At 40.1% G+C, this 18072-nt stretch overlaps 1 protein-coding gene across 1 annotated transcript in view; it reads right to left on the bottom strand.

The window, feature by feature from the left end:
- Positions 1 to 136: 136 nt before the first annotated feature.
- The window catches only part of csgalnact1a (chondroitin sulfate N-acetylgalactosaminyltransferase 1a), a 34096-nt gene continuing 16160 nt past the window's right edge, over positions 137 to 18072 (bottom strand). The window contains exons 4-8 of the mRNA XM_073477333.1: positions 16292 to 16393; positions 5868 to 6046; positions 5558 to 5652; positions 5241 to 5322; positions 137 to 2238 (exon numbers count right to left, since the gene is read on the bottom strand). Of these exons, the coding sequence (XP_073333434.1) occupies positions 1943 to 2238; positions 5241 to 5322; positions 5558 to 5652; positions 5868 to 6046; positions 16292 to 16393 (754 nt within the window). The 3' untranslated portion in view covers positions 137 to 1942. The remainder of the gene's footprint in view (positions 2239 to 5240; positions 5323 to 5557; positions 5653 to 5867; positions 6047 to 16291; positions 16394 to 18072) is intronic.

Here is an 18072-nt window from a genome sequence, read left to right as displayed (position 1 = left end):
TTTGAGCCAAAACATGCAAAACGTACATTGCCAACATTTATTCTGGCATTTGGGCTGTTTCTTTAACTTGAGAATGATGTGTGTGTGATGTTTACAGCTGGAAGCAGGTGACATAAACACATCATAATAAAATACACACGATGCACAAAAATGTTTTATTCAACTCATTTACATGAAGTGAAAAAATAACTTGAACTGTCGAGAAAGTCATTCGATGCATCATTACAAGGAATATTTCAATGGCAAATAATAAAAACATGTTTGCAAAAGTGCCTTTTTTTACATCTTTGGTCGTCCACCAAAAGTACAGTTCGTTCTGACCGACTGAAGAAGTGCTGGGACGAGAGTTATGGGCGACTGTATGAAAACAATATACAGTAACCATCAAGGCAGTTTTATCTCTACACCAAGAACATCTCCAGTTACTGTGACTGTGGAGTAACACATGTAATGTCACATTATCTCTTCATTAATGCTCTGTGTGTATGACAAGGCACACAAGAGTCACATCTGATTGACAGAAACAAAAATATAAAGACCAATAGTCTCGTTCTGACTGAAGATAAGTCGTCGTCAGTGTCAGGACAGTGAACAAAATCACTGTAAGTCAATTATTGTTTTCCTTTATCTATCCGTTAAGTGTCCACAGATTAGTTATGAGATAAAAACACACAAATTAATCTACAATTAAATTAACCATTTAAAAAATAAACCTATCTTTAGACATATTTTGGGCATAAATACATACGTCTCATACTTATAAGGCGTTTGAGGGGGGAAAAAAACACGTTTTTCTTCTCAGCATCATTCCCACTTCGGTCCACACAGAATACTGCATCAGATATCCAAATTCTTATAAATGATGGCATTTACAAAATAATAACAAACATAAATTAAGGAATGAGGGTTACTGATCAATAATTTATATTAAAAAAAAGTGTTACAAGGCCATTCCAGGCTTTAAACGAGTCCTTCATTGTTTATTGGCCAACATGCTGGTCACTTTCACTCCACTAGGTGGCTCTGTTTCCCTACATATAAAAACTTGTGGGTCGGTTCAATTTTCACTGAGCATCCTGAGGAGACGGACTGGGTTTTATTCACAGGAGGCACGGTTCAGAGAGAATTCATAGCTCAAATGTAGCTTCTGTTTTCTTTCTGAAAGGCCTTGCTGCAGTTACAAAGAAAAAATTACAAATGGACAATAAACTACAGACGGATGCTTCAGACTGGAGATCTGTTGAAAACGTCCACTCCAGTTCTAAAGATGAGCTCCTCAAGCAGTTCAGTTCTGAGTCATCTTTATTTTATGTTGTCCTTCCCCGAGCAACTAAGTGCTCCGAGTCCTTGAAAAAAAGTTTTAAAAAGTCTTCACATTGTTTCATGAAAGGAAAAGTTCAACATTTTGGGAAATATACCTATTCACTCTCTTGCAGGGAGGTAGATGACAAGTTTTTTTACCACATCTTATCTGTATGCTAAATATGGTGCTGACTCTAACAAAAGTAAAACCAAATCTTTTTTCTTTCTATTTATTGACTATTTTGGTCAAGAAATAGTCCAGCACATAACCACCTTTTTTACACTTAGACTATTTTGGATGTTTTTAAACTAAAAGTAAAATATATGATACTGGTACAAACCATTAACATAAAAATGTATTCAACAAAATACTTTTAAATAGAGTAAATGTGGAGATTGACCTGAATTATTATACCCAGTCCGCCCCTACTTGATGCTAAGCTAAGCTAATCACTTACTGGCTCTAGCTACTTATCTCGAGTACAAAGATGAGAGGGGAAACTTCTCGTTCAACTCTCGGCAAGAAAGTGAATAAGCATTTTTACAAAAATGTTGAACTATTCCTTTAAAATTTGACATAGTTCAGATCAGTTGTTCAACTGATTGCAGTCGTCGTGGTGATCATAGTTCAACCAGCACTTTATGTCTTCTTGGGGTTTGAGTTTTGCTGTAGCTTCTGTTTGCGGAGGTGAGCTTCGATCTCCTGCCTGAAGAACAGCATCCCCAGCTGGCCGTGCGAGGCCTCGTTCATGGCCTTGGACTGCATGCACATGCGGTACTGGTCTGGTGGAAGCTCATCGGCGCAGTGTTTCTCGTGCCACAGGTGGAACAAGCCTCGCGACGGTGCCCGGACCACGAGGAGGTTGCTGTGGAGGTACTTCCTGTACAGGTGGACATCTTCTCCACCCCAGCCTTTGATGTCGATGTCAAAACCTCCTAGAGACAAGAAAAGCAGAATGTAGGATAACATTAAACTTCATTATAACGTCATGGGACGTGTTGTTATGTAAAAAAAAAATTCCTTTTGATATGCGAACATTACGAAGCAATTGATGTTGTCAGAGCTGCGTTCACTACCTCTTCAAGGAATGCTGATTGTGAATCCTGATTAGAGTCTACAGTGTGTGATCATAATCAGTTTCTCTCCTCACTGCCTGATTTGTTGTTTCATGAGGAGGCAGTGGGGACTGATGTTATGTACCGCTAAACACTTTCTGACCAGGCATGTTTTAACCCGCAGCTCCAGACATCTGAACTCATCACGTCTGCTTCTGCTCACACTTTGCGTCTCTCTGCAGTTTCAGTTTTAATTATTCTGTCTTTCTCAGTCTTTCTTTTTTAACTCACGCTCCAGGGCTAAACAGAGATAAGACAGGAATTTGAACCCAACAGATAAATTGTTCATTTGCTTTTGTTCGAGCACTCGTGGCCTAAATAACATCCTGCATTATTTCTGTAGAACAAAAAAATGCACAACTTAATCAGCTTTTAAAGAAAAAGTTTGACGTTTTGGGGAAACACCTATTTTCATTTCTTGTCATGAGCTAGTTGATAATGTCGATATGTCTGTGCGGTAAATGTGAGGCTGCAGCCAGACGGTTGCTAGTTTACCATGAAGTCTAGAAACAGGTAAACAGATAATCTGGCTTTGCATAAACACAACAAAAATCCACCTATCTCTAAAACTCAATGATTAACATGTTATATCTTGTTTGTTCGATCTGTATAAAAAACAAAAACCTGATAAATGTGGTTTCACAGGAAGTCAGTGCACCATGCCAGGAAAAGTCGTTTTTACACAGATTAAAATCACAATAAATCACCGAAAATGTGCTCATTCTTTTGCTGTAAAAACAGCATGTGTTTTCTCATCTAGCACAAAACAATTTGGTAACATTTTCAGAAAGATCACGGTTTGGTTTTAAAATGACCACTTGGTTAAGGTTAGGGAATGAATGTGGTGTTAAAAAGACAGGGACATGACAGCAGTCTTTCTGTTCTTTGGACTTTGCCACTTCCTCGTAAACAAATTTGTTATTTGGTTGAGTTTAGTTAGTTTGCTGTGACGAATGCTGTTGTTTTCGACTATCTCAACATGTAGCGTGATAACTAGTGAGTTTTAGAGGCGTTGGTAGGTGAATGTTTTTATCTTTGGAGAGAGCCTGGCTAGTTGTTTCCCCTAAATTCAGTATTTATGCTAAGCTAAGCTAAACTAAGCCTCTGCTGGCTTAAACTACATACTGACTTCTATCAATCTCGCTTTATTTTTTTAGGATCGTCATTAGCTGTTACCAAAGCAACAACTAATCTTTTGAGGGTCCTTAAAAAGAAAATTTTCATGTAATCATGTAAATCAAAAGTGAATTCAATTCAACACACTACATTACATTACAAGCATACATAAATACATGTTCTTGCATTTAGGACTGCTACTAACCATTATTTTCATTATCAATTAACCTGTTGATTATTTTGTCTTTATTAACTGAATAGTTGTTTGGTCCATATCATGTCAGAAAATGGTGAAAAATGTTTTTTTTTTGTTTTTTTCCAAAGCCCAAGACAGTTGAGATCTTAGGAAGATCTGTTGGTAGATTTTTGCCATTTTAAAATATCATGAATTTGGACATTTTATTTTTATTTTTTGGGGCTTTTTAGTGCCTTTATTTGACAGGATAGTTTGAAGAGTTTACAGGACAGGGGAGAGAGAGAGGATCAAAAGCCAAATGTCACAATTCGAACCCTGGGTCGCTGCGGTGAGAACACAGCCTCTGGGGCACATACTCTACCAGCTGAGCTACTGGGATTACCCCGGATTTCAACATATCTGCATTTAAAACCAGTTTAAGTTTAATTAAATGTGACTAACAACATCAAAGGTAGACTCTTTTGTACTACTGAAAGAGATGAGCAATAGATAACTGTATCATCTGCATAAAAATAGAAAGCAGCGTTTGATAAATTATCAGAGATTATTTATAATATAGAGAACTGAAGTGGTCCAAGTACGGAACACTGCGGTACGCCTTTTGGTACAGGAAGGAATAGAGAGACCCAGTAAACTTGATACATTGTGTTCTACATGACAAGTATCATTTAAGGAAGATGACTTCCTCAAATGTCTTTTTTTTTGTCCACAACCCAAAGATATTCAGTTTACTGGCACAGAGGATTAAAGAAATCAGAAAATATTCACATTTAAGAAGCTGGAATTGGAGAATTTGGAATTTTTTTCTAAAAAAAAACCCGACCCAAAACAGATCATTCTTGACAAACGTGATTAATCTACCAATCGTTGCAGCTCTACCTCCATATATCTCTTGGCAAGAACGTGAAAAAGTGTTTTTGCCCAAAATGTTAAACTATTCCTCCCAAACAGACCTGGCCTTTTCACATCCTTGTTCGTCATTGCAGCACAGTTAAGTGAGAACATTTTCAGGCTTATGTGTGTGGGCCCTAAAACTGTAAACCACTTAAAATTTCACTGCAGCCTTTAATTGATTTCACTTCGTAGGGAAACTAAATTGATGTAAATCTGTCTAGAGAGCCAAAACCCCTCACCGAATACACAAAGGGGAGTGGACGCGTGGCTGAGATATGCTAATGTATGCTGCTGCTGTCGCTCAGAGCTGTTTCATGCAGAGTAATGTAATAAAATCTCCCCCCAGTTAAGAACAGTAATGTAATATTGAACCATTTGTGTTCTGATGTTTCTCATATCCATTAAGCTATGGCACCATTAACATAGCACTGCACATATCTTGGTAGCCTTCCAGGAAGACCATTTTTACCCTGCGTTATGTAACGCCTCTGCCTCTGCTCAGATAATCAACCCCCAAAGAGCAACTGTTTATATATTCCTGCATTGCTAAAATGTGGTGATGGGTATGACTGCAGTGCATGCTGCGCTGTAAATGTTGTTGCTCTGTAATATTTACCTATGTTTATGAAGTCGGACCGGTACTGGCAGGTCATGCCGAAACCAAAATCCCGCCAGAACCCTGTGTCTTTCTTGATTACCTGCAGAGGAAAGAACTGAGAGTTTATAAACAGAAATATATCAGCTCAACACACACAGGAGCCACTTCAACACCAGCGTGTTTCTGTGGATTGAACACCTGGCAGCTGGAGAGGGAAATATTTCTGCACCTTGCAGCAATGTAGCACAGCAGTGAGTATGATATTTTCCACAAGTGGCTCATAGAGAGTGAGAAAACAGGAAGGATAGGTGATAGATTTGATTGGTGTGAGTTACCAGCTGTTGCTCCACCGGTGGGACGTGTTCAGGACTTCCATAGATCAGAGTGGGGTTGTACTGGCTGAATAACACCGGATAGAACACCTTTTTACCTGAGAGGGAGCAAGACAGAGGAGTCAGACAACCAGGTTTTGACTTCATGGGAATGTGCGTGTTTTTATGGCAAGCCATTCTAACATTTATTAGATTTCACTTGACCACCACCGCATTCTAGGTAGCACGAACAACAATTCCAGATATTTCTAGATATATTTTGACTAGTCCAAACTCCTTTAAAGGCATAATATATCAATCATAAATGTCTTACCGGGCTGTGTGTTTAGCCGGCAGGTGTTGAGGAAGTCGGCGGTGAAGTAGATGTCGACGTCGCAGAAGAAAAGCAGCACGTTGCCTCCCTTCCAGGCGCGGGCACCGACGTCTAGACCCCGTCCCCGAGAAAACTCCTCATCCAGCTGCAGCAGAGTGTAGTTCTTAAAATTAACTTCCCTGCCGAGACACAAAGACAGCGGTTAGACAGAGAACCAGGCGACATTACATTTTTGATGAATTCAGTCAAAACAAAAAGAGAATAATCAATCTCTCCTTGGTGAACTGGAAAGAGAATATATAACCGCTTTTATCAAAGCAAGACATCATTTCACGGAGGATTATAATGTGAGATATTCTCACTTTATATACTCGTTATCAGTATCTAAGCTGTTTCAATCCTTGTTGTGTATCTCACTACATTTTTTATATATTCATTGCATTTATAAGTTCATTCATATCAATACTGTATATAAAATCCAAATTATGAACTCACTTGTTCTTTTGCTTGGGGAAATGCAAATGTATTATATAAGTTTCTCCTATTTTAATTGATGCGATTTTCCTTTTAATTGTGCTGTGTTCCCTTTCTTATTGTATTATTGTGTGCGTTTTTAAATGTTCTTCTAAAGCCTTTCTTTGCCTTAAATAAAGCACTTTTAATTGCCAAAGTGTTTTTACACAAAACGTTGTGCCAATAGCTTGATTTAATTGGACTGAAAGAGGAGATACCGGGAGTGGCTGAAATTAAATCACTGACTTACAGAAAGACACAGAAGATGGATATTGATTGATGGTTTATGTGTTTGTTAAAAACTGCTGGATCAACGACCATGAAAAGTTGAAGCATCAGCTCCACGGCCTCAGTTTCTGTGGGGACCCAGCTACTTTTACTTAAGTTTGCGGTAATTTGATTAAACACAAATTTATGAACAAGCACCATTTGAGCACAGTATCAAATTAAATAATATAGCTATTTAATCAGGATTTGGCACACTGCCACTCTACAAGACAAGGGCATCAAGATTTAGTAAAAATGCAGGAGCCAGCTTGCAGTGCAAGTGTTCAGTATTAAGTATTCAGGTCTTTTACTTAAGGAGAAGTAGCAGTACTAAAGTGTAGAAGTACTCTGTTACAAGGAAAAAGCCCTACATTCGAAGTATCAGCATCAGAATACAATTAAGGTACCAAAAGTAGAAATACTCATGATTACTAATGCATTAATGTGTTCATCACTTTAATGTTACAGCCGGTAAAGGTGGAGCTAATTTTAAACTCTCCATCAAATTCTATCTGATGTGAGTCAGGCACAAACAGTCAAAGACATGATAATGTTATAACGTTTTATTCACGTTAAGTTTAGTCTTGTTCTCTGATTTCCCTATCCCGGAATTAGCAGCAGGGGACCAAATGAAATGTGCTGTCGTCTCAAGTAAACTTGTGGATTTAAAACATTTGGGATAATGCAGAATTCTTACATATTAAATCATTAATTACTCTAAATGCTGCTGCGTATCTTAACCTACAATGATATATTCTAGGTTATTATCCAATTTATACGATACGATGCGATACAATATGACGTGGTACGATACATTGCAATGCGATGTGATATGATATGATACGATACGATACGGTACGATACGACACGATACGGTACGATACGATACGACACAATACGATACAATACGAGACAAGACAAGACGATATGATACAATACTGTGGGACATGATATGATGCAACTGGTACTGGTTGCTTTCTAGGACTATCGACAAAATGGTCAAAAATATAATGACGCTGTCACACTGTGTACAGTGCATCTAATGGGTTCTTAAAGGCAACAGAGAGGGAATACAGTAGGCTACAACTTTGCCCTGGCTTTTCCTTTGTGGGTTAATCTAGTCTTGGTAATCCTATTTTCTGCCTTTTATGTGTTTAATATCTTCCACCCAAACACGATGACCTCAAAAAACTTTTTCCAGAAGTTCACATCAGCACAACATTTTGCAAACTGATGTCATTTCCCCAACTCATGATACAAAGAAACTTTAGTGGGTACCAAAAAAAATAATTGGATGGGACAACAAAGCTTCCTCCATCACTGGCCTGAAGTTTTCCACGGATGTGGTGAGAGTAAAGAAACACAGCTGGATCCAGATGTACACAGCTGTGGCTTTTCTGCTTAACCATAACAATTCACACTGATGGTGACTAATCCTTTTCTCATGCATGCACATACACAGACTTCTACACACACATACTTGTATTGACTGTGGTTAGAAGATAGAGGAAAAACTGGTTTTCTGACCAAGGCAGAACAAACAGGATCTAACATCCTCCTTCAGTCATGTGATGTTTGATGATATAACACATGTGAAACAGTAAAGAGAGAGAGAGCAGGTAAACAGAGGCAGACATACACAACTTTGTCAGAGGAAACCAGGATGGCCAGAGGAAACACGCTGACTTTGTTTTTGCCAGAGGTTGTTTGAATCATGCTTCCCACATTTCCATCTAGCTGCCTTGAGTGTAGATGTCAGCGAATAATGTGTGTGTTACTGTGTAAAAGCCTTTGTCCATCCACTCAGCCTTGACCATAAATGAGAGATAATAAAACCTTTTAATCCTGGTCAGGGTAGCCATTAATCAAACATAAACACAACGCCGCTTATGAGCATTTCATTTGTTTGTCTGAAAATAACTAAAGCATCAGGAACAATTACAAGACGTCCTTATGTACCTACATGTTTAAGTGCTGTCAGTCAGAACGTTAGCAGAGTTCAGTCTCCTTGTCTGTCTACAGTTTATAAATCCAAACAGACTCGATCTGTTTCACAATCTACCCGAGTCCCAAGGGAGGCTGACCCACCCGCTGGCACCGGACTGTCCACAGATGGTAGACAGAGACAGAGCACAATAGCGCCGTTTGTCACAAATGATGTTAATGCAATAGCAGCTCTTTCACATGTTGATTCAGTCTCAACTTTAAGCTCATTTTTTTTCAAAGATGAAGCGAGAACTGTGAACTTTCAGGAGGAGCATCTCAGTGAGTGAAGACACAAAAACGTCCTGTTTCTTGCAAATAAACATTTATGTTATTTTGTTTCAGAAAAAATATTTTGACCTCTTTTTAGTTTGACATTTTAGGGAACCAGGGCTCCAGGCTAACTTTTTTCACCACCGTTCCAGAAAAACATTGTACACCATTCCATCCGTAGTGACTATAAACCATCCCCAAATCAATTTGTAGTTGCTTTGCTTTATTATCATCTACAGTTGTAAATTTAAAGTATTAGCATTCAAAAGCTCTGTCACATTACACTGTGGTTCACTGTTTAATGTATCATGTTCCTCTGAACAGAAACTCACAGTCTCGCTGTGTGTTAAGCTCTGTTAGCTGTAAGCTCTGTTGGCTCTGGTAGCTCCGTTAGATGTGAGCTTTTAGCTCTTTTAATTGTTAGTTCTGCTTAACACACCACGGGCCTGCTGTTCAACAGCTGCTAACAGCTAGCTAGCTCTCGTTCCACCGAATTAAACACGGATTTGTTGTTCAAAGTAGGCCTGTAAGGTGAGTCCACCATCAATCATGATTTTACTTTTGGCAAACCGCCCCTCTACCATCTGTCCATTTATATTTTAACCTATCGTGTTTTCCTGGGTCTTATAATGAGTAGCCAGCCTGAGAGGACACTCTCCGTTTTAGCGCTTGGTTCGGTTTGTCTTCCCAGAGTCGCACTGGGTAAGATCTCTGTTTCTCCCAAACACATTTTCTATCATCCCAGGGACAATGGGATGCTGTTATTCTTGAGTCCTGTGCTGAATAGCTTTGATGAGAACATCAATACTACTCACATATTTGTACATTAAATATGTAGCCAATTAGGTTAACGTAGCAGAAAGGCTGGTAACGTGGGAAAACTGCTAGGTTAGCTCTGTCAAGAGGTAAAGAATCCACCTAGCAGCACCTATCCTACAGTTGTTTTACATTTAGTTTTTCGAATTATAAAAAAACCCCTAGCATGGCTAAGAATCTGCCTACAAGGACCTCTACAGATCCCAAATTAACGCAATATATCTTGTTTGTTTATTGGCTATTTGAATTTTTCTACAGGAGGTTCTGTAAGACCTAATGTGAGATTTAAAAGGTGCTCGAATGCAGATTTTGTTACATTTGCCCCAGGCAAGGCTTATCTTTCCCTTTGGTTTCAGTCTTTATGCTAAGCTAAGCTAAAGAGCAACTAGCTGTAGCTTCATATTTACCTACAGTCATGAGATTGATCGCTTCTATGATAATGATATAAGTGTGGTTTCCAAAATAGTTGAGCTGTTCCTTTAAAAACAGATTTCTGGTCTGCTCTGAGCCTTGTTTTAAATTTCAGCAAAGTTAAGTGAGAACATTTGCATGCCGTTAAACAATGAACCAGTTTGAATTTCACTGCAGCCTTCAATTGATTTCTCTGTGGAGGGAAACTGAATTGATGTAAATCTGTCTTGAGAGCCAATATCCCTCACCTAATATACAGATGGAGAGAACGTGGGGTTATGAGATATGCTAATACATGCTGCTGCTTAAAGAGGGGAAGCAGGAGGGAAACAGACAGCTTGGTAAAACATCTGCCTACAGCCAAAGTTGTCGTTATGTGTCAGTTCTTGAATGGATTAAACACGATGGATTAAGACACTAAATGATGTATTAATTTGTGAGTTTTAGAGGGGCTTGTAGGTTGAGTTTGTCAAAAGTGGACAGATGAGGTTTTAATCTGCCTGTTGAGGACTGAAGCTAACCATCACCTGGCAGTATTAAGCATACGTGAATCTTCTGCAATGATTTAGTGAGCTGTACGTATTTACAGTACATTTTAAAAGACAGTTATAAATAGTTAACTAGAAGTTTTATGATTGTGATATTTTTCTGACTGCTGATTTTATTTGGGGGAAAATGTAATTGTCTCTATTTCCAGGGAGCCTAAATTGATGTATTATTCATGCTGGTGAGTGTACGTTGAGTGTGCTGGCCTGAGTGCATTAGCTTTTAAAATAATTCTCTAACGTTTTTTTGGGTCCACTAACCCATTTTCTGAGTCTCAAAAATAAAAGCCCAACGATACAGTATGACCACAGGCTCTGCTGCTGTGTGTCAAGTGGAAAAGTCTTTTTAAGCCCTCGATATCCTTGTTTTCTAAATGGCTTTTTGTATTGTGCTCTTTTTCTTCCCGCCTCCCCTCAGGCATCAACACCCATATCTTGGCCTAAAATAGTCAATTTGTTTCTTGTAGGCGTAATGGCTGGTACCTAGTATGGGCTAAATCGTTGAAATTGTGTCGAAGTGAGAAGCCTGTTAAGAGCTGTCATGTTGTGTCTCAGCAGCAGGCCTGATCCTGTTAGCTCTGCTCGGGACAACGAGGGAGACCAGATTTTCTCTCTGTGTCTCTTTTCTTTCTGCCTCTGTGTAACCATGTGTATGTATTTGCTCATGTGTGGTTATAGCTTGAGGACTGAGTGCAGACATAGCGCTTATTGAATGTGAAAAGTCACGGCTGTAAGCTCCTATATGTGGCCATATCCAGGCTTCTTTTCAGTCCAAACACGTTCCTGACATACCAGTGAAGCATTTTTCTCTTGCGGTATTGCTCTAGGGATGGAAACGTTGGTCAGTTGGTTGGTCCAGACTGAGATCTCTCAATAACTATTAGATGGATTGGCACAACATTTTCCCCAGAAGTCCTCTGGCTTTGGTGATCCTCTGACTTTTCATCTAACGTGATCAGTTTGTCAAGTATTTAACTTCTCTGAATAGTACCCCTCTTTAGCAGCAGACAACAGACAGATCAATGAAGGGAATGGTATTGGAGCAAAATTAAGTTCAAAGTCTGATAATCCGGACCGGGACAATTCATAACAATTCATTCCCTTTAGCTACGTAATGAGATTATACTTGGTGGATAGTGAATAGTAGCAGCCTGTGGCGCACAGCTGATGACCAGTGCTGCTGCCGCCTTTGCTTTCAGACAGAGAAACTGGTTTCCAGTTCACATTGCTGGTCAGTCCCAAGCCCCCAAGAACAGCGCCAAGCTTTGAAGCAAATTTGACATAATGGCCAAATCTTGTAAGAAGAACGTCACATGATGCGCACTGGCCCAAAAGGGGTTTTTCCAATCAACTTACATTGTGAAAGAAGCAGCTTTAATATGTGGTTTTTGAGTGTCACAACCCCTCGAAATGACTCAGTCACTCATCAGAATTTGCGCCACTCGGTCCAATCATTTCTGGAATGTCGAGAGGAGCCACACCGTTAAATTGTTTTATTCCAATTCAAGTTAGTGGTCGGCTGAAGTCTCAAGTGCACATGCTCTAATGAGGCACACAATGTGGAAGCTCCATGGAAAATCAGGGTAATTTTGCCAGGAAGTGAAACTTTTTCGGCTTTCATAGGATTGAACGGGGCTCAGCCTTTGACGCTGTGTCTAGATTTTTTCTTAATAGGTCCATGGTCACAAAGCAAGCACGAGCATCCTATGGAAATCACAATTGCGCAGCCTTCAGTGGGACCCAAGGTAACAAACAAACTGAGTAACGTGCCTCCACCTGTACTCGTGGTTAGTCCAACACCGATTAATTAAGCAACCTGCACCTGCAGATTCAACAAGAAACTTTGCCTCCACAGACTTTCATCCCCGTCACTAAGTCACTTTTTCATCTTGTTTATTTCGGCAAATCATTACGTAGTTTGCGTTCGAATGTTGGCCTCACAACAACAAGATGTATATGAATGGGGCGAACTTAAAATTTGCGCTGCCTTTAGGGGTCTTTTACGCAAGTCACTGCATCATAAATACATTTGAACTGCCAGCTGTTAGCTCTCCTCAACCTGGGATTGTTTAATGGCTGCAATGACTTCTAAACAACACATTTCTCCTGCTTGTTTGTCACCTGTCTGGTGTTTACAGAGCAGGCAGGCTGGTGTATCCTCTCTGGGCTATTGCGCAGAAGAAGGAAAAAGCTTTACAGTGAGCTGGGGAGACAACAGCCTGTGCGTGTAATGGAAAGGTAAGTGCAAGCCATAAAAAATGTAGACTTGTTGTGATCACTCTCAGGCTCAGCCCCTCAGGCAAGAAAGCTAAACAAGTTATCAACAGTGATTAAATGAATGGGGCCCATGTTGATCTGTAAAGACTCAAACTGTCTTTAAAATGAATATTAGACAGCTTTTGAAACTCCTCTGTGATTTGTCAATCATTTCCTCTACTCATAATTTTTTCTCAGTCACCTTCAGGTCGACAATATCCTGTTGCTTCCTCAGAGCTGTCAGAGGCTCTTCAGAGAGTTGCTGACCTGAACTGAACTGAACAAAATGCCACAATAACATGAAAGGCTTATTGGAGAGGCTGCTGCAAGGTGGTGCAGGAAAAAAATGAGGTAATGAAGGAGCAACAGAATGATCTCATCCGCCGTTTCTTTGTCTGCCCAAATTTCTGATCCTCCTTTCATCTTAACGTACTACTTCCCTTGAGATCCTTGTTTGTGCTCTTCTTCCATGCTGGGAAAATCTGTCTGTTTTCACACTGAGCTTTGCTTTCCCATCTTATCTTCACACCTGCCCTCTAACTTCCTTTCTCACAGTGTTTCCCCTCAGCCATCGCCTCTCCTCTGCGTCTGACACAAAGTACTTATTCATATGTATTGACTGGTATCTCTTTAAAACAGATCAGTCATTCTTCTCCCTACTCTACAAGCTATCCTCCCTCGCCTCCCTCTTCCTCTTTATCTCCTGTTGTTCTGAATCATTATTTTTCTGCGTGTAAGGCTCAGAAACGTACATGCCCCCTGATGGTTTGCGCCTGAGTTCAGGCTTTGAAGTATGGATGTGGAAGCGATATACTTGAAAGTTCAGCAGCTGATCCTATCTATTTTAATCAATATCCCTGGTGTCTGGCAGAGTGCTTGAAAACTGAGGCTCTGATTTTTTGGAGCATTGCTTTCGATCTTGTATACTCTACTTGTTTTGGCTTTTGTTACAGTGGAACTGGTTTGGCTTGTGATGTACACACCCAAATAGTTAGGACCTGCAATCCAAGCACCTTTTAGATTCATTTAACCCCTGAAGAGGAGTTGGTAGGGGTTAGAAAGCTGTTGGAGATCCAAGACAATTTAGATCTTACTAGACTCATTGGAAATTCGCCTCTAGTGGTTTATGTTGGCAGTTGATGGTGAAATAAATGCCTTTTTTGGAACAATGTGAGCAGGGAGATTGTGCTACTAAAAATCCGGAGGTGTGACTGCATGTGATTTTACACACACACAAAAAGGCAAAATAACTAGAGGTTGTCAGGGAGCGGACACAAATCACACCACGTTCTAGAGGTGAATTTAATTTGTAGGAAGGGCAGAGTGGAATCAGATCGGCCACTAATGATGCCATCACTGCTGGGAACAGATATTGACTCGTTTGAGAGTGAAGGTGTGTGCGTGAACTGCTTCCTTGAGTTTCAGACCTTCAGAGTGACGACGTTTTGGCCGATACTCAGCTCTTCTTTTAGGGCTCGGACCTTGTCTTTAGGGTTAAGGGCTGCGGTAGTAAGAATTACCATTATTAATTATTTTAATAAGAGCCAAATGAGATTTATTCATTAGGATTTGCAAGCAAGGGCACTGTATCAGTCAATTAGTGTGACTGATTAGTTGATCGATAAAAGACAATTGTGGTAATTCAAAGTCATTTATCAAGCAAAATTACACAAAATTGGCTCATTACAACGAGACAAAAGACCATGAATCCTAAAGACTTAGTTGATCCTCTGACTTTTCCTTTGGTGCAACCGTTGGGTTCACATTTTAGGTTTTCAGTTAAAATTTCTTAACACCTATTGGATGTATTGCAGTTATATACAGTTTGTATATGTTCTCATTGAGGCAGGAACGTACAGTACAGGGCGAAGTGTCTCCGTGATTAAATGCAGCAGCTTCGCAAGAGGTTACGGACACGTTCAAAGGGCACTATACGAAAATGACTTTGGTGGAATTGCAGCAATAAAGAGCGGCGAGGAGCAATGTCTTTTAGAAAGGGAGATACCGGCACACATTTTCAGTCCCTCTAGTCTGGAAGCTATTTACAGTGTTTCTCTTGTTTGAACACATAAAAAGTGACAGAATAATTATGTAAAGAAAGAAAAAAGGGCACGAGAGATGTTCAAATCCTGCTAACGTTCTCACCTACACACACCTGGCCTATCAATGCACCCATTAATTCATACACTAAACTAAATTTACTGATCCAGAAAAATCAATAGATAACTCGATAAAGAAATGAATCCTCAGTTACTTGCAGCCCAATTTCACATGCGCACGGTGAGCCTTTATGCAGTTTGTGATTATATCTCTGGATACTGTATGTGTGTATCTGCCTCCAAAATAATGGAACCAAAGGTAGTAATCTTCCCATGATGATTCTCATTCAACTCTACCACAGTCTGAAACCCAGATAAAAGAAAAGTGGAGTACAGAGCTGATTACAGGCGCTGATTCACACCCAGATAAGCTGCTACATAACCAATGAATGCATTGTTAGGCTGTGAGAAGAATACAGAAAGCCTGAAAGAGTTCAAGGCAGAGCTGCTGCTCAGAGAGAGAAATTACAGCGTACTTATCCAACACTCCTCTGTCACTGACTCTACCGCCACTTACTTCTGCTCTGACTGTTCTTCATTCAGTGTGTGTCCTTTTCAATCACTCCTTTAAGAAGTCTTGCACACTAAAATCAGTAATATTGCAGGTTTGTTTTGTTTTTGTGTTCTTATCGTGTCTTCTTTGCACTTCACATGACACATTTAACTTTAGGTGATATTTAACGCTGCCCTTTTTCTATCTTCACATTCCCCCTCGGTGACAGCAGCAGGCAAAGACACGGAGGGACAAAGAGACGCTGTGTGATACTAGACATCCAACTGATTCAAGGCCACACAGAAAAAAAACCTTCGACAATCGTCACCATAGCAACCCCCTCGGGGACTCTGCGGCCCGATCCATGGTGGATCTGACTCCTGATCAGCCGGCAGCGATTGTCTCCAGAGGTGTGGGTGTCCATGTTAGAGATTTTGCGTGAGTCAGGGATGATCACAGGTCTGTTGTAATTTATCTGTGTTGGCTGGTAGCTCTCAGCTCCTCAGTGTGGGTGGCACACTGCTCCATTATTCATCAGACAGATGACTGGCTGTGGCAGGACGCCGAGCCAGGAGGTGTGCATGTGTGTTTAGGGAGTGTGTGTTGTGTGAGAGGGAGACAGATTACAAAATGTGAAGAGGAGAAAATATTTTTACAGAGCGGCTACATGACTGCGGCAGCCTTTTATTTAATTAAATAAATTGCATTCCATATTCTGCGTCTGGCCTCTATTACAAAGATCCGATTTTGGCTGTGCTTTCAACCCACCTGGACGTGTTCTCCAGAGTGCTGCGGACCTCGCTCATCTGCTCCTTCCCAAAATACACCACGGTCAGATGGACCCGGCCGTCCTGCCGCACACACACTTCCCTGTACGTACACACAAACACACAGAGGAAGGGACATTATGGATGAAAGCGTTCTCAGAGTGAGCGGGGCCGGGTTGCAGGAAGGAAGAGCTCTGTGGTCAAATTAGAGGTTTTAAAATGAAGGCCTTGTTTTAGGTTCTGTCAAGTGTGGAAATGATTAGCCGAACAACAACTCAGATAATTTATAGCTAAATCGTTTAAGTCATTCATCAAGAAAAAATGTCGAGCATTTGCTGGTTCAGCTTCTCGAATGCAATGATTTACTGCTTATCACTGTAAATTTCCTCTCTTGGGGTTTTGGGCTGGGCAGGCATTAAAAAGACGTCATCTTTGGATCTGGGAGTCTGTAATCTTCTCTCTTAGACTGTTTTCTTACATTTATAGATGAAAAGATTAACTAATAAATCCAAAATATAACCGTAAATTTAATTAATTATGAAGATAATCTTCATTTTCAGCTATAATCCCAGCTCTCCTCTTTCTGACTCCACATTAAAGCAAGTGAGATTGTACGCAAGTGAAAAAGAGACCAGGTGGGAGATGCCTGCAGGCACTTTGATGGAGACATGTCAAATATATTACACACATGCTGAAGATAATTCAACTCCTTTCTCAGAGCAAGGACACATTTGTCAGAGTTTTCCCCAGAAGCACATGGGGGAGAATGTCTCATAAAACACAACTAGATGAGCACAAGATGCTTTAAAACTGCTAAATTCGTGCAGAAGATACTGAGTAACCATGAGTAATAGGATTTTCACTGTCATTATAGATGCTGCTGTGTTAAAGGCTCTCTGTAAAAGCTGGCGTTATTAGAAATAAATTGATTTTTTGCTGGGATCTGATGAGGCATTCTTCATTTTGTCACTGGAACCACAAAGTAGAAAAAAAACCCACTTGAAATTATTTCATTATGTGAAAAGAGCAACATTTTCTTTTTAAACTCCAGGGTGCCAGACTGCAAATACTTGCAATTTGTTTGCGTTGGTGTGAATTCACATTTTATCTCTATATTCTGCACTTGGGAAACATATCACAGTGCATCAGAAATGCAGTTATTTTCCAGTCCAAATGTGAAAAAAGAATATTTGATAAACATGCAGTTACTCGCCGTTATCGCAGCCTAAACACACACACATTGAATATCTCCTGGCACACCTTTAATATGGATGAGGGTAAAGTGTTTGCTCAGCGACTCGCCGAGTCTTTCAAGTAAGTACACTTCTTTCCATGCCGTATATCAACCACTGCTGGTCTGCCCAGGGGGGCATTTTAATGGGCTGCAACACTGCTACTAAGCAGGATTTACCATGTAAAAAGAGCTGTGATAAGCAGCAGCAGCAGCAACACAATGAATCACAGACATTAAGGAGGATGTTTCCCGAACTGACGCTGAAACAAGCACGTTTTGCTGTTAGCTGATGACATTTGACTGCCCATCAGTTTGTCTTTATCCACAATTCTCCATGGTTTACCTCATACACAGACATGCCTGAATCTATTTGTGGTATAAAGTGGTACATTTGGGATGCCTATTAGCTATATCAATAATATATATGAAATTACACTTCCTGTGGGCATGTGGTGACTGATAAAAACTGCAAGGTCATCTTTATTCATATTCTTGTCTGAGTCATTTAAATCTCTCTGGGTTTTGTTTACATTCTGATTATGCCGACC

This window comes from Pagrus major, chromosome 12 (assembly GCF_040436345.1).
Source record: "Pagrus major chromosome 12, Pma_NU_1.0".
NCBI classification, from domain to species: Eukaryota; Metazoa; Chordata; class Actinopteri; order Spariformes; family Sparidae; genus Pagrus; species Pagrus major.
Note: the sequence above shows the minus strand (reverse complement) of the source record. Positions and strands in the feature narration are given on the sequence as shown.